The sequence below is a fragment of the Homalodisca vitripennis genome, chromosome 1 (genome assembly GCF_021130785.1).
Source record: "Homalodisca vitripennis isolate AUS2020 chromosome 1, UT_GWSS_2.1, whole genome shotgun sequence".
NCBI lineage: Eukaryota > Metazoa > Arthropoda > Insecta > Hemiptera > Cicadellidae > Homalodisca > Homalodisca vitripennis.
This window is the reverse complement of record NC_060207.1, coordinates 64,113,501-64,136,607: the sequence shown is the minus strand read 5'-3', so window position 1 is coordinate 64,136,607 and position 23,107 is coordinate 64,113,501. Positions and strand designations below refer to the sequence as shown.

Here is a 23,107-nt window from a genome sequence, read left to right as displayed (position 1 = left end):
GAAATGGTAAAGGACATATGAAGACAAAATCTAAGAGGAAAGAGACTTTGCAGGAAACCTGAGACACTGGATGGACCAAATAAATGTTAGAGAACTGGCAAGAGTGAAAGCGGATACTGTAAACCGGGAGAGATGGAGGCATGTACTTGAAACCAAATACCATTACGTATCCATTTCCATGGGAGTTAGTAAGTAATTATAACATAAAACTTGAAAGTGTTCTGATGTTTAAAGTGTGCTAATATTTAGGTGAAGTATGTTCTGCGTGTTATCTACTGACCTGAAATTACTTGGGACAGATTCCCTTGTGGCTTAGTAGAGGTGATGAGTTTGCGTCGCTTGGAGGGCATGCCAGACAGGTAGGCGTCACTGAATGGACCTTGTGGACTTTGGCGTCTCTGACGCTGGGAGTCTTGACTGATTATTGGCACCCATTCCTTCATCAACAAAATTCCCACATTAGCTACACTTCTAAATATTATCTTAAGCATACAGGGTGTTTGATAAAAGTAAAACTGCTCTACACCAAACAGTTTTGTTAGACAAAATAAACAAAATATTTTATTAAAAAACATATTTAAATAGACAGACAGAAAATAACATGTTTATTTTGACATATGCTTCACCGAGTTATTTTCTTGTTTGATACACTGAACCAATTCCTGAAATATTTGTTGTCTATGATGAAACAGCCTATATATTCAAACTGGTTTCTTATAGTCACAGCCATAACTTAACTAACTCCCAACTTTGCACAACTAACTGTGCTATAGCCATACCTTTATTCCCAAATAAGCACAATAATTTTGTCAGTTTAAGAGTGGCTACCATTGCAAGTGTTCATGTGGTTACTGTGCTATGTCTGGAAAATTGGTTCTATTTTCTTTATGGAAAGACAGTGCAGATACAAGAAAATCTACTATTGAATAAGTGGTGAATAGTGTGTGTTGAAAGATTATGGACTGTGACAGTGTAGTAAAATATGGTGTAAGTATGATTAACCACTTATTGAAATTACTATTTAATCAGATCTTAAGACTCATTGTCACTACACACTAAATCTGATGTAATGAAAAATCAAATTGGTTTTAAAACATATTGTAAGTCTCTAAAATAATTCTAGTTTTCTAATAGTGAATTGTTAATCTTTAGTACAAATAAATAATAGCAGTTGTCATAAAAGTCGAGTGAGAGGTTGGATAAGATTTTTTTTATTTGTCAACAAAAGGTGTCTAACCCTTCAAAAATATAAAGTGTATTTCCCTTCTCAAGATTTCCTTGACTGTACATAAATTCTCAGAATGCCTTAACAAATTTCTAACATTAAAGGAACAAATTATACACTGACAATATGGTGATATATTAACCCTTTGCATGCCAGCCCATTTTCCAAAAGTACTACCCAGAAACGCCAAGGGCATTTTCAGCAGTTTTGCAAGCTTTCACTAAATGTATCATAACTATTTTATTTTTTAACAGATATTGATGATTTTTTACCATTATTTTGCTTATGAAATGCCCTTGTTCTGTTGGTAAATTTTAGTTGCATAAATGTAATTTAAACTTATAAAAAAGTTTAAAATTAAGAAAAAAAAATTTAAAATTTCCAAAAAACATTTTTTTTAGCACAAATAAGTGGTTTTAAAAAAAATTTATGCTGATTTCCTGTTATATCCTAGTAAACTATATCTAACCCTTAACTTAATTACAAAATTTCAAAAGCCTACCTTATATAGAAGTCCAGTTATGATTTTTTTCACTAAATGTGACACGGGCACAGTTTTTGTAATTTGCATGGACGTTGTATGTAATGTTACACTATATTCACAAATCAATATTTGACACTATACAAATCGGTACTTTGGGATTATACCAACCACACCACTATGAAGAACACAAAAATATAAATTTATAGATATATTATAAACAAACATTGTAGAACGAAAAAAACAACTTTTTAATTACAAAATTACAAACTTACAAAGATTATCAATTGTTAATGAGGTCAGATTCGCTTAAACTTTTTTCAATGAACTTAGAACATTATAAAACGATGTATTTGAGTAACAGAACTAACATTCCATCAATCAACAAGCATTTCCAGGTATTGTGGTCGCTGTTATCTTATCTTTCTCGAGAATCCCGATTACGGCAGGCCGCGCGGCATCACATGATTATTTAAGTTTTTTGCACGGTACATAATTGCCTTTCCATTACAATTCAATTTATATTTCTGATCAGCCCCTCTAGAATTATATTTACTGATATATACTATCTCGAGGGATGTTTTTCTTTCGTTGACATCAGCGCGAGCTTCGGAAGCACCTTCGGCCGGAGGCACTCGCATTTTGGGTGGCGGAGTTTGATCAAGAATAATAACAAGTTTTGTGTGTTTTTTTCAATAAAGAGTATAGTTTTTGTTTGGTAATGTTTGTTTTTGTTGAATTTTTGTGTTTGGAGAAATGTAGGGGTAAAATACGAAAGTACAACAAAGCGAACGGGCGGCGAGACTCTGCAATCACGTTATCTACTACACTGCTCGACTTTGACCTCTGTCTGAGGATGGGGAGGGGTTTGCGATAAGACAATTCCTGTTTTATACTGACGAAATATTATTCTACGCTAATCTAGTAATCAGTAGAAGCTAAATGTCAACTGTCTGAGGATGGGGAGGGGTTTGCGATAAGACAATTCCTGTTTTATATCGACGAAATATTGTTCTACGCTAATCTATTAATCAGTTGAAGCTAAATGTCAAATAACGATTCATGTCTGGGTGTGGTCTGTATAATCCCAAAGTACCAATGAATCTAATAAAAGGGGCATAGTAAAAATGCCCTAACAACAAAAGTAATGAGAATTACAAACGTAAACAACGCATAGCAACACGAACGTAACCTCAATCTCGACCAAACAATTCAACAGCTGCGAAGCTCAAATACGACCAAACAAACAGTCCATAAACGAATTAACTACTTTGTGGTTGCAAAGCAACTAATCGACTATCGATTAGTCAAAATTTCGCGGCAATAAAATGAACTATAAGAAAATTACAGGCGAAAAACGTGACGTACCTATATTACGGCCGTTGGCGATTTTCAGTTGAGTAGCCGACGGCCGTAATACCGGTACGTTGGCATGCAAAGGGTTAAACACTTATATAAATCATTCTTTTCCTATTTAATTGAGTGCCGGTGGGATGTAACCGTTTAACGGTGTGCCTTCACACAGAATTTCCTACTGAAAAACAGGGAAATCGTGGGCATTTAAATAATATTCTAATCATTCCTGAGATAAGTGATAGTCATTAAAGGTATAAAATCTCTTGATAGATTTTAGATATAAGTTTAAAGAACAGTGTTTTGAGGCTGTTAAGTCGGAGAGTGAAACAGTTTTTATAAGTGCCTGAGAAACAACTTGAATTTACCTCCAATATTTATTAATTATTGATTGAATAGCTACATCGATTTCAATAACAATTGAACTATTTTAAACCATTGTAGACAAATCCTAATGGCAAAATCCTTAGTTTTTCAGCTTTTATGGTGTAATAAATGATAGGGATCTACATATTTTAGAAATGGAAGTATGGATATTTTGGGTGCATATTATTACAGTTTTCATGGGTAAGAGCTTCAGATGTTAAGTTTAATTGGAAATGATGAAGAAACAAGGGAGAATATTCTTTTAGTACTTTCGTTAACCATGAAACTTTTGGATACAGTATAAGCCAGTAAGGTAAAGACACTGTTATATCATAAATTAAATACAAAGTCTCTCGCTACAGGAGACCCAGCATTCCTCGCACCTGCTACGTGGTCTCCCGCTATGGGATACCCGGCACTTTTCGAAAGTATACAAAGTTCCAGATTAATGGGAACCCTGGGAAAATAAGGGTTAAATAGCAAAACTAATTACTCTGATAACTAAAACAACATGACTGAAAACTCACAGAAGGCAGAGCATTCTGCCAACCCATTACTTCGTTGATATGTTGTGGTGGTGGAACGTCACCCACAGGAGGCTCACGGATTAAGCTTGGAGTTGACTCTATCTCCACCTCTTCAATTTCCTGCACCTCCATTGGCTAAACAGTAAAACATTATTGAAAATATATTAATCACTTATGTGAAGTATATCTTTGATAAAAATGATTCTGATATAGAAAAATATTTCTTAAATATTTTAACTCTTTAATTGGAGTAGCCTATATATAGAGTAACACTTAAAAACATAGGAAAAATCAGGATGACAATAATATTAATAGTTTAATTTATTACACTATTGACAATAATTATTAGACATAAAAGTGGAAATTAAAACAAATGTTTTATTTATTAAAACTGTGGCAGCAGTCAGAGTTGTGATATTAAAATATGGTGTACAAGTTATAGCTGGTAGTGTAGCCATGAAATATGGTAAGTAAAATAAAAACCACTATAATATACAATAATGATGAATTCATCATTACCAGGTATCTGATGATGAATTCATTGAATTCAAAATGTGCATTGTACAAAATAAAATCTATCCAAAAGTGTTAACCCATTGCGGATCGTGAAAACGGCGCGCGCGCGGGCCTTAGAGTACGAATTAATCCGTATTACAACGCAGCACCCGCAGTGTTTGCACGCCTACCTGCCTGCTTAGCGCGCTCGCTAATTAGGCCAGCGTATATAATTATACATGTTTTGTTTGTTTATGTTGTTATTTATGTTATATAAACATTATACAGATCATATTAGACAAGTATATTATACTAGAACAAATGTAAAAATACAGGTACATAACATTTTTATTTACGTTTTTTGCGTGTTGTAGCTGTTTGATATAGGACGGATCAAACGTTTTACACAATAAAAAAATGTTCTAATAAAACTGTCAATTCAAGAAACAACTAATCTAATATTTACAAAATATTGAGACTGTCTTTGTCTTAGTAATGGATTTTGGTGTGATAGTCACGGAAACAATTATATGCGTGATAGAATCGTCTCCATCCTCAATAACACTATCGATATCACTTCCACTTTCTAATAATAGTCTATCTAATTCAGATGATCGTAAATTATCACCCATTTTATTTACGTACACGCACACGAGGCAAAGGAAAATCGAACGCCACGACTGTACGACTCAGACAAACAATTTGTCGCAAATAAAAACGTTATTGACCGATAACGAGGGGAGTATTTGTGGACAGGTACCAAAGATAAGATAGGAAGCCAGTCCAGGAAAACGGACTATAAATAATCTCCGAGACTTATAACAGCGATAAGCGTTCAAAACAAATGAGTCATCCGTACCACGTCATCCGCGTGAGGGTCACGTCATTGTGCTTTTGGTCCACGCCTCGCTCCGCGTCACCCTCACGTCGTTGATCCGCAATGGGTTAAAAGGTGTATTATTGTATATTATATATCAAAACTTTCTTGAGGCTAGATCGCTAATATAAAAACCAGTAGTTTTTACAAATAACAAATAAAACCTCAAACAAGACTGGTTGAACAAATCCTTTACAAGATTATGGAATTCACAAATATGAACTGGTTTTTTTTTAATAAAGCTGATACTCAATGCTAGATAAGATTATCATGAATACAGATCAAATGATTTATTGTTCTGTAGCCCAATACAAAGTTAAATTTATTTAATTTTAAGTATTTTAAAAATATTTTTAGATTTTATATTAATGAGTTAGTAAAATAGATATGAAATCATAGCTCTTTTGATATTAGGCTAACATACATTCATTTTGGTATACTAACAAATATATCATGAAATTAGTACCTAATATAAAAATACTATTGTAATATAATAAACAAGTCTGTCCATAAGAGTTTTACTCAGTATGGGGTTAACTTTAAACGTCAAACAGAATATTACTGATTTTCAATGTTCTGTATGAATGCTTATTAAAATAATGCAAGTTTGCAACTTTTTGGTTGATCTTCACTGAATTCTATTAATACTAGAAATGTGAATGTTTGTGAAGAATAATATTTGGATATTTGTAGATTTTATATTGAATCACACAACATCCAGAAGAGGAATTTAGAAAAAAATGGCCTGTACATTGCTTAGATAAAAGAATAAAATGCAAGATATATTTTTATTCCAATATACTTATTCCAGAATTTTTATTTCCATGAACAAAATACCATTTGTTGCTGTATGCTGTAAATAGACATATGTTAAATACCATGACAACATCAATGTCAACTCCTGAATCACTGATCTTGCTATACCAGCACAGCAACAATGGTGAGACAGAATTAAAATTAAGGTGGTAAACATTTGTGCTGTACTCTGATGGCTCTTTTTTTAAGTAACTGAGCAGTACAAAATCCAGGATTACAAGAAAACGTTGCCCTACTACAGGGTGCGGCAAAATAACCTCCCTATTTTCATTGCTTTATTGTGAGTAGAGGGAGGCACTCAGAATGGTGGGGATAGCCGCAATCGACGCAGGAGAGGGGGAAGTTTAAGTGACACTCCGCCCGTAGGCACCAGTCGTCAGTCGCCATCATGGTGTGGACGAGTGCACAGAGAGGTTATGCGGCCGAAGCGTTCATTCTTAGCAATGAATCAGTTATCATGGCTCAACGCGAATTCCGAATGCGGTTTCAAATTCCTCCTCGTGATTCAGTACCGGCCGCAAGTCTATTGTGCTGTGGGTGAAAAACTTCAAAGAAACTGGTTCTGTTGTGAAAAAACGAGATGGAAGACCTCGTAGTGCTCGTACACCAGAAAACATTAATGCGGTTAGGCAATCAGTTTTGCAGTCTCCTCAAAACGATCAGCTCGCAAACATGCAGGCCCGCCCTTCGAATGTCCGACGTAGTAGTTTTCGTCGAATCCATACACGTGGATCTTCATTTCCATCGTTTACAAGATGGTTGTTGTCCAAGAGCTGTCTCAACGTGATTGGCAGAGTCATATGGAAGCGTGTCAAATAATCTTGGAAAGTCTCCCACCAGACGCTGTTGTTTTTTTTTCAGTGATGAAGCGCATTTCCATCTGTCTGGAAGTGTGAATAATCAGAATTTTCGCTATTGGAGTGAAAACAATCCGAAGGAAATCCATGAGAGGCCTCTTTATAGTGAACGTGTGACTGTTTGGTGCGCGTTATCACGATGTGGAATCATTGGCCCTCATTTTTTTGAAGAGGATGGCAATGTTGTTACTGTGAACTCAAACATGTATGCCAACATGCTAGCAGAATTTTTGAACCTGCCCTACAACAGAGGGCTTTCGAGAATGTGTGGTTCCAGTAGGACGGTGCCACAGCACATACTGCCCGAATGGCAATGAACATTTTCAGGCAAATGTTTCCTGGCCAATTGATTTCTCGGGGAGGGACATTGTGTGGCCAGCGCGATCACCCAATTTAACCCCATGTGACTTTTTTTGTGGGGTTACTTAGAGGCCGATGTGTTCAAACATCGCCCCAGAAACCTGCAAGATCTGAAGCAAGCAAGCTATACGAGAGGAAGTTCTGCGCATATCTCAAGCCATGCTCGAGAGAGTCCACGACAGTTTCAGAATTCGCTTGCAACAGTTTATTGATAACCACGGCCACCACTTATCTGATATTCTTTTTAAAAGAAAGTAGAAAAAACTTCCCATGTCATAGAATAAGTTAAAATGAATAAATTTGTTTTTTTGAAAAAAACTGTGGTTTTTATTAGCATTTTAAAATAGGGAGGTTATTTTGCCGCACCCTGTATAAGAAATCTTTGTCTTTAAGCACTTGGCAATGCAATGGACATGTCACTTTTTCTTATATCTAAAAGGCCTACTCCTATCACACCTTTAAAATCCCATAATACAAATGTAATGATTAGACAGTAAGTCAAAGTAAATTTTATATGTATATGGTAGATGTGAATAACGCCACAATTTGGTCATTAAAAAGAAAATAAAAGTAAATATGGTATTAGCAGCATTTCGTTAAATATATATATATATATACACAGGTATATACATATAACATATCTAAAACATTATATAAAGAATAAATTAAATAGTAAATAAAAACAATAAATATATAACAATAAAACTAATAAAAAGTAACAATAAATAGATAACAATGCAGCAAACAAAAATTAACAATATAATAGGTTTTAACAACAATAAATAAATAACAAGAGACATAACTAATAACAAAATCATAACTATTAAAAAATTAAAGTACTAATATCACAGGTTAAGTAGTCATTTAAAGAATAAAATGTGTTATCAATAAGCGAAATTACTCACAACATTTTAAAATCTACTAATATACACATGCCATGCTTTTTCAGGAAGTTTATTAAAAAGTTTAATCTTCATATAAATAAAAGTGCCTTTGGTTTTCTCCAATCGAACATTCATCTGTTCAAGCACATATTTTTTTCTTGTACAGTAGGAGTGTATTTCTTGTCTACTAATAAAACTGTCTAATTGTTCTTTGATACTAATTAAAGTACAATAAATATACAGGGATGAAAGGGTCTTAATTCAAAATTTTTTTTAAATTGGGACACAAGAAACTGACAATTATTGCCAACATTTGCAATAATTCTAATTACTTTCTTTTGCCAAATGAAAGCAGTTTTAGCACTAGTACTGTTTTGCCGAAAGTGTTTACACCATACCTGAGCTGGGAATGGAAAAAGCTTTTGGTTGGATAAATCAATAGCTAAATTTGATTTCGTTGGAATAATCTTTTATGACGTATGGATAGATAGCTTTAATTTATTAAAAAAAACCATTTTTATCAGTTTTTATGTTTCATAAATGACCTTGTACTATATGCTTACAGAATAAACAGAATTCAATTATATTATCTGGAACTTAAATTTTGTTTAACAAGTTTTGAAGAATAAGTAATCAAAGTAAAATAGATTTGTCTGCATTATGTGCAAGGCACAAATAGATTCACACATCAAAGGTAACTGTATAAAATCACCCACAAAATGTCTAAAGAGGGGTAGCTAAATTGAATTCATTGTTAATGGATCAATTAGGGCTACCTTGCAGAAATCCTTATTATATTCTGAACCAAAAAAAAAAACCATTAGTTTAAAAAGTATGAAGATGACAAATTAATGTAATTTCTGAAACTGAAATAGCAAACAAATTTCACTGCTTGTTCTCTAAACACTTGATAAGAAATGTTTCATAGTACAAAAATTACAGTTTATACAACCTTCAGTGGTTCTGAAGAAGCATGCAGTTTAGATCAATGGTATGAGAAAAATCAACTGTCATATATGCAGTTAGACCGTGCCCAGTTATTTCTTTGCAACTAAATGGTATTAGTGTTTTTATAACACAAGTTTGGACGTATACATTATGTTGAACTTTCAAACTTTGAATTTTCATCAGATTATATACAAACCACAATGCTTAAAACTTTTCAAAGTCAGAATATTTTAAATTTCATAATTTCTTTACAAGATTATGGATTATCAATAGGCAAAACAAAATGTTAAGCTTTTCCCAAATCAGTAGTCATGTTAGTAGACCAGTAGACACTCTGTACAGGGTATAAATAACAAGTTATAAAATATAAAACATTGGTGAACTGACCTCTGCAGCAGGTGGGACCAGAGGGGGAGAAGTTGCAGGCTGAGGGGAAGTCGGGGGACCACTGGTGCGGTTCACCAGGAATGGTTTGATGTCCTCCACGGGAACATTCAATGTGCTGATAAATGAGCGGAAGTTGATGATAGAATGAGACATCGTCAATTCCTGCATCACTCCCGGCCCACTAGTTATCATCTGACTCTAATAAAGTCAACATTTCCATACACTTGAGTGAGTAGTAAATCTAACAGAAATTTGTAAGTACATTAAGCTTCATTAAAAAGTACAATTTAAAATGGTAAATGAGTTAATTGCTAGTTAATGTAAGTCAAAGTCAGTAGTACAATTTTACTTCAAAGTGGAATACACAAGACTAACTCAAAATTACGTTTTAGGAATAGATTAACTTCTATAGAATCTTATATTGTTCAGTTAAACTACCTCTCGTATTAAGGACTTACAACAAAAGCACGAAGAATGCTCTCTAGCCCAGTAACTCCGTCCATACAGCAGTACTGGAGGATAGCACAGAGTTGACGCACATACATGGCACACTTTTTCATTAGATTTCTGTGAAATGATGCCTGATCTGAAATCAACCATCAAAGTTATTAGCTACTTAGTTATTTTATGGTTTAAAAAAATCCAAATTTTTTGTTAAGAATGTCTCATTCTATTCAATGATTTTTGTCCTCTAACCAAAAGTATTACATTTCTTACAGTTTAATCTATGAAAAAATCAGCTAAGCAAGCTTCAAATAAAAATTATTAATAATCACTCATTTTTAATTTGAAGAAATATTATGCAAAACAATTTCATTATTCCACTCAAACAAGTGGTGTTATGTCAAACAATAGTGAAATTTAATTTTGATTGCAATGATCAAAATACCAGTACTTTATTAGAAAACATAATTAAATAATTTTAATATTACTAAAATGTATTAATAGTATCCCTAGTACTGAGTCTATGGGGTAGACATCTAATGAAGCAACATGGTCTACTCACTAAATTAGCACAAAAAGAAAAATTATCATCATAGTTTTGGTATCAATAACAAGAGGAGATTCAATGTATAATTATCAATAGGTTTTATCCTCTTTGTTTGTGTAAAAATGAATGTGGTAAATGAAGTGAAAATTACAAGTTACCATTTATGAAAAACCCCAATATTGCTAAATTATTATTGACTGACATTTGCCGTGATCTCTTATTTATAGTAAATTTATTTCTTCATCGCATCTTGTAAATTAAAATTAAAATAAATTTTGTATCTTTATTTTTTTTAAACACTATAGTAAATGGTTATCTTTCACAACTAAAAACACATATTACTAACTTGTATTGTGTTTTATAAGTATTTTATCTGATTATCATATTTTTACTTGTTGTTTTTTAATAATTTCTTTGTTATTTGTTAGCGATAGCATTAAAAATTAGTAACAGCATAGTAAGCGGCAGGAGTAAACTTTAGAAAAATAGCAGCAGTTATTCAAAACAATAGCAAATGTGTTGGTGTAAACTGTTATTCCACTTACTGTCAGTAAAAACACAGTGCATGTAGCGAACATAGGAAAATAAAATGGCTTTAATTCATATATATATATATGACAACTACCTGAACTACTTTTGAGTGTTTAGCTTTCTAATGTCAAATCTTTCATGAAAAACAGTATTAGGTAATAAAATGTTTTTCATTAACTTCTAATTGAGCAAGAAAGATTCAAAAACATCATGTTATTCAATGATTAATAAAAAAATATTTTCACGGCTAGTCCCCTTTAGCATGTAGACATCTTGTGTATATCTCTAAAGTACATCTATTTTCACTTCTTATAATTTAACTTTTCTTCAATAAGAGCTCATACAATTCTGACTGAATATTCTCTACTTCTGGCTTAGATCTTTCACAGTTTACAGCAACAACAGTTTTTATGGGTGCGCTCTACCCCAGTACTTGGAAGCCGAAAGCAATGGTCTAGAAGATTACAAATCATGCCATTATTATTAGAATGATCTATAGGAAACATCAAATTAAAGCCAACATTCCATTCTATGGCTCTCATAAAGTGTGTTTTCCGGTCTGCGCAAAAGGCCCTTGAGGCTTAAGCGCATGGCAATAGGCCGCCCCATAGAAAAAGAAGTAAAAGGGTTATCTTACTTTTACTTTGCCTTAAAAGTATAAGAACCCGTACTTTATTAGCTGATTTTATTTCAATGTTATTCTATTTTTCAGCAACTCACTGTCTAATTGCAATGTGACACATCTATAAATCTGTGAATTTACCAACGAATTTAATGATAACAAGAAAAACAATAAATTTCATTTACTGGTATCACGTTACACTACATTCTTTCCACTAAATTACAGCACTCTCTGTACTAATAGAAACGCCGTAGACAATGAATGTGAAAGTGACAATGGTGACTGAGTAGCAGGGATTGTAGCGACTACACCATCTGCTACAAATTCGAAAGTAAGACAATTTCCTAATTTGTTTTGACGTTCATAAATGCCAGTGTAGCTAATACATTCACCATAGTATATTAGTTCATTTAGACTTGCAACAACTTGTGAAGGTTTTAAATGCCAATGAAGATTTTGTCCCTACATTTTACGTTGATCGCAGCAAAATACGAGTATTTTCTACAGCATAACGAAAATATCTGTATTACTGAACCATTGTTACAAAAATTGTTCTATTAGTTGATCTCTTTCGCTTTTACTGGAAGTTTATTAACCTATTAACTTACTAAGAGTTTATTTCCAGATGCATAGAAGGTAAAGAAATTCAGCTACTAATTAAGTTGTGTGGCATAAGGATAGTCAACAATGGGCATCTCATTAGTAGCACATTTGACAACACGGATATCACTAATAAAAATAATTATGAATGGTAGATAACTTTCATTTGTTTGTAAAATGTGTAAAAAGACAGAAGTTGTAATAACGGATGTCCTTTCTTCGGAGTGTAGCTTCATGAATATAAACACTGCAATGGTAAAATTATATTAATAAATTTATCCCACTGATAACTGGAGTTCTAGGAATATAGACTTTATATTTTCATAATATATTATAAAAGTTTTTATATTATTGATATTGGCACCAGATTATTTCATAGCCATTTTGCACAAAAGCAGTTTATTTAACATCAGACCATTACAAAGAACATTTTCTAACCAGTTCTATACAAAATAATAGTAATAGTTTTATACAAATTACCAAGATATCAATATTTACATTCTTATTTTATAACATATATGAGAACACGCCCAAAATTACGAGGCATGTTTTTAAAATAAGTACCGTTTTTGATATAAAAAATCAACAGGTAAATTTTTCAAACAAAACATTTATTTATCTGAAAGAGCATTCTTTCCTCTACTTCTCTACATGATTTCCATTATTATTAAGGCACCTTGTCGTATCTTGGGACCAGCTTTTTGGGGGTGGGGGGGGGGGGGGGTGGGGGGGGGGGGGGGTGGGGGGGGGGGGGGGTGGGGGGGGGGGGGGGTGGGGGGGGGGGGGGGTGGGGGGGGGGGGGATGGTGCATATCTCTCATGGGATTGGGCTGAGCATTAGTGAATATTTTTACATAGGTCTTATAACAATGATGGCAACGGGAAAATCACAGAACAAACAGATTTGGAAAGAAATATGTACAATAATTATATTCTAACATGTGATGTTTAAATTCATAGGATAAAAAGAAGTAATAAAGCTTGTCACTGAGTAGGCTGACACAATTTCTCTTTTTTCTACAAAGTGGATGTAAAATTTCGTCTAAATCATTGTCTATCTACAGAGTATTCACAGAACATTTTGAGAATGAAATAAGCTATAATTTTGCATGCAGCTTCAGTGAAGGCCTATTACATGACATGTGGTCTAGCTTAGGCTACTTCTAACTTGTTGTATTTGTATATTTCTTGTTTTATTTGGTATCAGTGGGGTTAACAGCCAGAGTAGCCAATCAAAATTTTAACTTTATTAAAGTATTCTGCTCATCCTCTTGAATAAAATATATATGGGATGGGAATCTCAAATAACCATACTTTTTTAATAATTCAAATGTAAATGTAAATTTGTGAACAGTGCTTCTTGTTATCTATGATTTTCAGTGTTATCCACACCAGACAGCTTATCTGAGTATTCTGTGGTCAGAACACTTTAGTTAATTACCAACTACCGTCCTGAGCAGCCTCTTCAACAATGGCATAATTTATTACTCAATCATGGCGCATAAACCCGAATACAGTTAATTAGTTTCGAACAGACGTTTACGTGTTTGATTGTGAATTACGTGAGCAATTAAAATATTAGGAATTTTTTTATCCTGAGGGAGACGAATTGTCTCCGTACTTAGTCCTAAAAGGACCTTTGTGCCTCCCTAACTTATATTTTTCTTAGGGGCACTGCTAGGTTAACTCCTGGTCCGTATATTCCAAATCCCGTCCTAGAGTCAAGGCGTGAACCATCTGTGTAAAACTTCAGGACTCCTTTTGTAGGGTAGGCCTCCTTTTTAATTCATTGCTCCCTTTCTTCAATAGGGACAGTATATGGTTTTTCAAAGAAGTATTTTTTAACCATTGCTTCTGACACATCGGTTAGCATTTCAGCCTCAGGACATTTCCTGCGTTATTTTCATGTGTCCTTCTGAGAAGGTAGTAAGTATTTATTACCTTTGTTCCTAAAAGCTTCATTGCGTTTAGAGCAGCTATCTTTGTCACCTCCTGCCCCAGAGGAGTGTATCCCAGGACCGCTTCAATTGTCAGGGTTGGGCAGGAGCTCATCGCTCCTGTGATGCTTATACAAGCTTTGAAGACTCTGTAGCCTCTAGGCAGCTACTATTAGGAAATTAATTTAATCCTATTTAATTGGTCATGGTGTTTTTTCGGAGTGAGAGTATAAGTTCGTCATGGTATCGTGTGTTATTTTTAAATCAAGAAAGCTATTTTTATGAGTTAAGAAATTACCATGTGGTATGTAACTACATAGTAGATACCTATGAAGTGATGTTTACGGCAATTTGCTTATTTATTAAACTTATGTTTGGTTTTTAAACTATTTATTGTTTTAAATTTAGTTTTATCCACACTGCAAACGAGATTTGCGTTATTAATCTATCGCTATCGTCCTTCTGAACAAAAGAATATATGGTTTTAGGGTATGAAAATGACAAATAATGAATTTTAGAACATTGAAAGTGGAACTACTTTTCCTAAAGATAGTAGAAAGTTATGGTTAGGCCAATTTACAATATTTGGCGGGTACGGTCCAATAAGCGGACCCGGTTTTTTATATCGAAAATTGGCAAACGATATTACTTAATCATAAACCATCGATATAATCAATCGATACTGATGAATTATTTTTAACAACTTAAATAATCTATATGAACAGCTGTAAACACTTTCAAATAATACAAGGTAATATTTTAAATTTCACGTAACATTGTGTATTAAAATGGCCGTCAATCTTAGGAAGCTTCACGAAATTGCTTTAAAAGACGATAAAATATGTTTTTTATACTGATGAATTATTTTTAACAACTTAAATAATCTATATGAACAGCTGTAAAACACTTTCAAATAATACAAGGTAATATTTTTAAATTTCACGTAACATTGTGTATTAAAATGGCCGTCAATCTTAGGAAGCTTCACGAAATTGCTTTTAAAAGACGATAAAAATATGTTTTTTATGGCTTCAGGATGTTGGGTTAGAATCCATTATGTGATATTTGTGGAAAGGTAACAAATGTAACTGTCAGAGGAGCTAACTCATGGTCGTCTTCAGATGCAAAAAGAAGAAGGTAATGGTGGACACAACTTTAGTAAAAACGTTTTTCGTTCTGTTTCATTTAGTTAAAGTTATGAGTTTCCCTGATTTTGGTTATGTTCATTTATTTATTTGTTTATCATTTAATTCACATTTTAATTTAAACATATGATTGTTATTACTTTTATATCGATTGATAGTCTATGATTCGATATGCGAATATTAGGTATCGATGATTATATTCTTCAATATAAAAAACCGGGTCCGCTTATTGGACCCGTACCCTATTTGGCCACTTGAATGATAAGCTTCGCTAATGTTCAACCAGCATTAAAACTTTTTCATCACAACTAATACCATACCAAGGTAAAAGTTAATTACATTTTATTTGTTTGTTTTTTCAAGTTGAGATTCCTATAAAGCAGTAATGGCGAGAGGTATTCTTGATTAGACCATTTAAAATTTGATTTTTTACCAATAAGCACTACTTCAAGGGATTTTTTTCATATGCCGCCATCAGTGCAGGCTATGGCAGCAGTGAAGGCCCTTTGTGTCAGGCTGATATGAACTTATATGCTTAGAAAGTCTAAATTAACAAAAAACCGGGTAGGGTACGATAAGCGGACCCGGTTTTTTTATATCGAAATTGGCAAACGATATTACTCAATCATAACCATCGATATAATCAATCGATACTAATTAATTATTTTTAACAATTCACTTAAATGATCTATATCAAACAGTTGTAATCACTTTCAAATAATACACGTAAGGTAATATTTCAATGTTACATAAGTAACATGTGATTATTAAAAATGGCAGTCAATTTTAGAAAACTACACACAACATTGCTTTGAAAGATGATAAGACATGTTTTTCGTGGCTTCAACAGGTAGGACTCGTACCGAAAAACCCATTATGTGAAATTTGTGGGAAAGAAACAAATGAAACTGTGAGAGGAGCAAATATGGTCGTCTTCAGTTTTCTTAATTTTTGGTTATAATAATTTGTTTGATCACTGTTAATATTAAATTAACATTTTAATTTAAAACATAAAATGCTTGTTGTTGCGGACTACAGATACTTCTATATCGATTGATAGTCTAGGATTTGAGATGCGAATATTAGGTATCGATGATGACATTCTTCTATATAAATAACCGGGTCCGCTTATCATACCCTACCCAAAAATCTTTTATTTGGGTCAAATTCCCCTGATTGCAGCATTATTATTTAAGGTATCCAAAGATGGCATAACGGCTGATGTCAGCAGCAACCAATACGAGGTTGCCGACCTCTTATTGAAATGCAGCTAAACCAGACTCATATATCATAGGCTACCTGTATAAGCTATAACTACTCGAGCACTAAACCTGGTGACTAAGTTAACAGGAAAAATGATAAAATGTTACTGAAATTGTGTCTAAAATCATCCAGCATAAAATCTGCAGTACTACCTTATATACAATTACTAAATAAACATTATCTAGGCTACATCAATGTCATATCTAACTTGGTAGCTTCCCAGAAAACTACAAATAAGGCTAGGTATTACCAATATTTGAAAACATTCCCACATAATGAACCCTCCAAGAATTTTACATTAGTAGTAAACCAAGTCCATTCCTACTTTAGGCTACTATACTCATAGGTAATTTATTAGCTAAATTGTTCACATTTGAAAGATTGACCTATAACTAGCCTACCAAGTCTAGGCATAAGCATACTAACTTCTTCAACCCCGCCCTAGTTACATAGGATACATATGTATTCTCCAGATATAAAACAACTTTGTGAAGAAAGATTCCATTGCCTTTTAACCAAAATGTGTAAACTCAACAATAAATATTCCTACCTACCCTTACATCTCTTCTATCATCATGTCATGAGATCAGTCTCATGATATAGTTAAGTACCCAATGGAAATTTATAGAGACATTTTTAACTATTCTTACCTACCAAGTTATATATAGTAAATTAACAAAGATTTAAGACAAATATGAAAGATATGTCACTTGCCTCTTATGCAGAACCGGAAAGGAAAAATTAAATCAAAAGATTTGTCTAATTTAGTACTGCTTCTGCTTTTAGACGGTCCAATAGCATATCCCAACAATCTTACAGAGCTTCAGGCTTGGTTGAAAACACTTTAAAACAAATCTACTTGTCACAATAGCTGTTAAAAGACATATTTAACTTTTGAAAAATAAATATGAACACAAAAATATTTAACAAGTCATTAACTGATTTCTAAATGGCAAAACCAACACCAACGCGTCGTGTGGAGTCGTGTCTTTCGTATGTGAAAGAAAAACAACAAACCAGTGAAACACAAGAACTCTCTTCATACTAAAATGACAATCGTTAGACATAGAGGGCCAAAATCTATAAGCACAAGGTGGATACAACAAAAAATAAATTACGCACTATGGAAATAGAAAAGTGAATTTTTATATATATAAAGGAGAAGCTGGTCTCCATTTCATCATTACTTTGACAGTCCTCTTGAGCTACTGACACGTGTGATGATGATGAAACTGAAATTTGTCTTATATTTATCTTATATCTATTTGTCTTTATATTTGTGATTATCACAATGACTTAATGACAATAATCTATCACTAAAAGAAAATTTAACATGTATCCTTCTCGTTGTTGTCATTGATGATGGATAATTTAAAAGGATAACAGGATTTATTTATTTATTTATTACAATGAACGGCAATACACCTTTTTACAATATTTGGTTTCTTGATGACTACCATTTGCTCTTTACATCAATAAATTCAACAAAATTACATCCACACCATAACTATAAACTAATCAGATCAACAAAACAGCTAAAACAATAACAAATTAACAGTAAACAACAAGAGCAACAATGATCAATTAAATATATAATATTCTTAAGGGAAAACGTAAGTAGACTATGTATAAATGTAACAATAATAGAAGTAACAAAAATAATTTTATTATAACAGTGACATCTGGCTATATAACAATAAACTAATCAAGCTCGTGCAGTATAGTGGCTGCCCTCCTCTTAAATGATGACAAGGGCATCCCAAAAAAATCCAGATCTGCAGAGACTGCATTTACAATCATCATCAATCTTGGAATAGCGCTGTGGTAAAGGTAGTTTGTCGAGAGATGATGGATGATAAACATCTGGAAATGTCTCGCCGACCGAGGAACGTGGAAATCAATCATTTGAAGTATCTCGGAACAATTAATGGTGTTATTAAGAATTTTGTAAAGGAACGTCAAGTCAATGAGCGTTCTTCTTGATGAAAGAGTTGGTAAATTTAGACAACACTCCATTGCTTGAATGTCAATCTCTATGTATTTGTATCCGAACTTGACTCCAATCGTCCTAATAAATCGTCTCTGCACAGCATCCAAGGATGAACAGTGTCCAATCTGATGAGGAGACCATACAACAACTGAATACTCCATTATTGGTCTGATATGTGCCATAATTATATGTTACAAGTATAGAATATGTTAGTAGAATATTGTATACAAGTACAGCGTTAAAATTATAATAATACATAAAAACTTAAAAACCAAAACGTGTTCTCATCCATAAACCCAAACTATTGAGTTCATTCTCTCTAGTCTGACTTCATGCCGTGAACAGGTTAGTTATCACTCTAAGATTTGAGTTTCATGAACAGTATTTTGGGACACAATTAAACATTATGAACTACCCAGCTTTAGAGAGAACCGCCTTCAAGCTTCCAGCATTGTTCTTGAAGATTGGCCAGGCCCTATTACATTTTTAGCAATTTATTGTCCCCTCAGACATGTTATAAACAAACAACAATTTGAACAGTTTTTCACTACATTGGGAAATAAACTTAAAGCAGGAGGTGATTACAACGCGAAACACCAAGAATAGTATTCGATTGGCCACTCCTAGAGGACGAAAACAATTAAAGGTTCTAAATGATAATCATCACAATCATATTTCTACGGGTGAACCTACATACGGGCCAAGTGATATGCGAAAAATTCCAGATTTGTTCGCCTTTTTGTTAAAAAAGGTATAAATGAAAACTACACAGATATTAAATCCTGCCTTGATCTGTCTTCAGATCATTCACCAATTATACTTAATTTAAGCACAAAAGTATTACAAAAAGTCAAGTCAAATGTTACATAACAAATTTCCTAACTGGGTTCCATTTCTTGATTCATTAAATAAAAATGTAAATGTGAAAATGTCGTTGAAAAGTGTTGAGGATTTAGAAAATGCAACAGACTACTTTATTGATTCTTTGTAATGTTCTGCCAAAGAGGCTACATCCTTAGACCGTTCGTTCTTCAAAAGTTAACAAGATAGGGTTATATTACCCTAAATACTTTAAGAAAACGTGGATTAGGGTGCGTTCACAAAGAAAGCTGGTTACAAGTACTTATTTTCAGCGCTTGCTCCAAGCGCTTGAGAATTTTGTTGTGTGTACACAACAAACGCTTGCATTTCAAACTTAGTGTTTTCTCAGCGGTCGTTGAGACAATGTCTTCATCAAGTGATGAAGAGTTATTTTTACTTGAAAATGTAGAATTAAAAATTCGTAGATGGAAAGTCAATGTTCATGCAATTAAGCGCGGAAGAGGTAGGTTTGTGGAATACCACCATCTAATTCCTCAATTGAAATTTGACAAAGTGAGGTTTATTCTTATATGAGAATGGTGTTAACCACGTTTAGTTACATCCTCAAGAAAATTGAAAGCGTTTTAGTCAAGTTTTGGGGAAATTGACATAGGCAACTATCCATGCCGAAGTACGACTAGTTATTTGTTTGAGGTGAGTTTATAGTGTCTTTGATTTTTGTAATAAATACTTATCATAACATTTATTTTTAGAATATATCTTACAAGTAGTTATACAATATAACACATCTAATAGTATACAGAGTGTTTCAAATTACCTGTAGAGTGTTTAAGGTATTGTCTCTAGGACTAACTAAATCCATATTTTTGCAACATCTCAAGTTCATAAAAGAAGTGGTATTTGGATTAAAAAAATCAAACAAAATGGTAGCTCTAGGATTGAAAAAGATATTTTTGAGCAATAATAAAGTTCCCAGGGACAATACCTTAAAAATAGTCGAAGGGAGTTTTGAAACACACAATATTGAAGCCATACGGCTTCACGTCTTCACGAGAGTCATCACGTCTCACTCGTTTGACTCTCTCCACAGTGTGTAGTTTACTTGTTTTTGCTCTTTACTCTTTTGAACTCTATTACCATGTAGTTTGAGACGTTTGTCCCATATAGCCTCTCTTCTAAAGACTTGAGTTATCAGTTCATCGACATGCATACTGCAAAGTTGTTTGTCTCTGACTGGTTTGGTCAACAAGAGCCGGAAAACAAGTACAAAACGTTCTTGCATGCTAGTCAGAACTTGTAGCAAGCGCTTGCTAGTCGAGACAGGCCTTGTCTTTGAAGGCACACGCTTGATATAATGTAGACTTTTCTCACGCCGGTTTGAGCTTGCAAGCGCTTGCCAACATGCGCTTGTAACCAGCTTTCTTTGAGAACGCACCCTTAGAAAAGAAGATTAAACAAAATATGGTAAACAGTTGAAATGCAAATGATGAGGCAAACTTCAACAGGGCAGCTCAACATTTGAAAAGATTATTGTTTAATTTTTGAAGAGTATCCTAGTCTCTCTCAGCAACCGAATCTATAGATAAAGTCTATACATAAAACCATTATGGAAAGTAACTAAAACAATTACACAGCGTAAGTATCCATTTCCCCTATTTTAAATACGAAAACTAAGCGAAAAGTAACATTGAATAACCTGAGTCATTTGCAGAATATTTCACCAATGTTTTCTAATCAACTGATGCCTTTGTAAACAACGAAGAGGAAAAACAAGAACATTTCAACTTAAAGAAGTTTGCTCAGTTATAACTCACAATCTCAATCCTCATAAGTCTCCTGGCTATGACTCTAGTACTGGAAAAATACTTAAAGAACTTCCAAAAAGAGCAATGATATTCTCGACATTCTTATTTAACGCCATACTGAGACTAGAACACATACCCGTTCAATTTAAAAGAGCCCAGCTAATTGACATACCAAAACCAGGGAAGCCCCTCACCTAGCTGACCTCTTACAGACCAAAAAAGCCTCTTACCTATTATTTCAAAACTGTTTAAAAAGCTTCTTCTGGGAAGACTATAACAATCATTAATCGATGAAGATTCTGTAGTACCTCCTTATCAGTTTGGTTTTAGGCGAAAACATGGCACAATAGAACAAGTTCATAATATAAAGTAGTTGAAATGATCCGGGAGTGCTTAGAAAATAAAAGTTATTGTTCGGCTACCTTTTTAGATGTCAGTAAATCATTTGATAAGGTGTGGCATACTGGTCTATTTTACAAAATTAAGACGTTTTTTCCTCACTCTATTTTTTAAATACTAAAATTCAATATTAAACCTGTAAAATTAATTATTTATATTTTAAGAAGAAATTATAAAATTCAGTCCCAAATCTTTCAAGATTAGAAGATTATCCAAACCACCTTGCGGTAAACTACTCGATAATTCTAAAAATTTGTACAGACTCCACCATCTGCTATCCTGGAACTACCTTTTAGGTTCTTTAATTAATAATTGCAGAGTTAAAATGGTTAATATCTAACTCAATTTTCATTATAATGTTTTATTCTGTATATAATAATATACAACTCATTGTTCTTAGATATAATAGATTGTAAATAAAGTGTTGTTAAAAAAAAAACAAAACATCTTTTAAACAACCGTTGAGTAAAGGCCAGCCAACAGGCAAAAAGAAAAAAAAACCGTTGAGTATCACAACACAACAGTTTAGTCTCCACAACGATTGTGAAAAACAGTTAAGCCGTTTTGCACCTATGCTTGCTAGCCTGCTTAGTTTGACTGTTGTGCATTGTTTTTGATTTGTTTATTATTGTCTGGTATACTTTTTCTTTCGCAACACCTAATTAAATTTTAGTCATTTGTAATTGAAGAAGCCAGGTACATGAAGCAAATTATCTGTTATGAATATATAAAAATCCAGATGTACATGTTTTAAAACTAAGTTTTTAGAATTTATATCGGTTCTAAGCGTCAAATATAGCCTAGCAAGTTAAATACAGCTAGTAGGTCTAGTAAGTGGTATTACTTTTAGTCTTGATTTAATCATACCGTTTATTTAAAGCTAGTCTGGATTAAAAAATTGAATAATAAATAACACTTATATACTAATTATATATACAACCTTTTAAGTTTAAGGAACAGCATTACAGCTAGTTCTACTATTCCTACCTAAACATTGTGTAGCCTATGATTAAATTTGGTATATTTAACACATCCATTGTGGATACTGTTTGAGTGGTGATGGTTCTGACCACCTAGAGCAAGAGAGCAGAACAAGACAGTTATGAACCTACTGTTGTAAATGTATTAAAGAAGCAAACTTTTAAAATCGGTGCCTCTGTAATGTAATTAATTAATGGGTAGCAAATGATTAGCCGATCTGATTTTTTTTATTGGTATTAACAAACTATATTGCTTATTTACATCCCTGAATATATTCAACCAATACTGATTCAGAGGATACTTTAATAAGCGACCTACACTCGTTATTCAATTTCTATTATCGAACAATTCGATATATTATCCAAATTTGATGTAGAGTATGTAAAAATCGTAGACAATAAGAGTTAAAATAAATTACCATAACAAGAAGAATCTCGTACATTACA

At 33.2% G+C, this 23,107-nt stretch overlaps 2 protein-coding genes across 4 annotated transcripts in view; one reads left to right on the top strand and one right to left on the bottom strand.

Moving 5' to 3' along the window:
• Positions 1 to 257: 257 nt before the first annotated feature.
• LOC124363253 (large proline-rich protein BAG6-like) lies at positions 258 to 10,187 on the bottom strand. The gene is made up of 4 exons (XM_046818450.1): positions 10,035 to 10,187; positions 9,577 to 9,774; positions 3,953 to 4,087; positions 258 to 437 (listed from the first exon to the last, which is right to left on the bottom strand). Exons 1-4 carry the CDS (start codon positions 10,134 to 10,136, stop codon positions 273 to 275), a joined length of 600 nt encoding a protein of 199 aa, XP_046674406.1. The 5' UTR covers positions 10,137 to 10,187; the 3' UTR covers positions 258 to 272.
• A 12,052-nt stretch (positions 10,188 to 22,239) lies between these two features.
• The window catches only part of LOC124363240 (protein tramtrack, beta isoform-like), a 46,501-nt gene continuing 45,633 nt past the window's right edge, over positions 22,240 to 23,107 (top strand). Inside the window, exon 1 of one of the 3 annotated variants that reach the window (XM_046818418.1) lies at positions 22,240 to 22,376. The gene's annotated coding sequence lies outside the window, so the exon portion shown is untranslated. Of the gene's footprint in view, positions 22,511 to 23,107 lie in introns of all 3 variants that reach the window. The other 2 variants (XM_046818435.1, XM_046818426.1) reach the window with 2 other exon arrangements.

Coding starts and splice junctions, on each gene's coding strand:
- LOC124363253 (XM_046818450.1), bottom strand. CDS start 10,136: ATGAAAAAGTGTGCCATGTATGTGCGTCAACTCTGTGCTATCCTCCAG. Junction 9,775..10,034: donor GCATTCTTCGTGCTTTTGTT/GTAAGTCCTTAA, acceptor TGACTTTATTAG/AGTCAGATGATAACTAGTGG. Junction 4,088..9,576: donor TGGTCCCACCTGCTGCAGAG/GTCAGTTCACCA, acceptor TTTACTGTTTAG/CCAATGGAGGTGCAGGAAAT.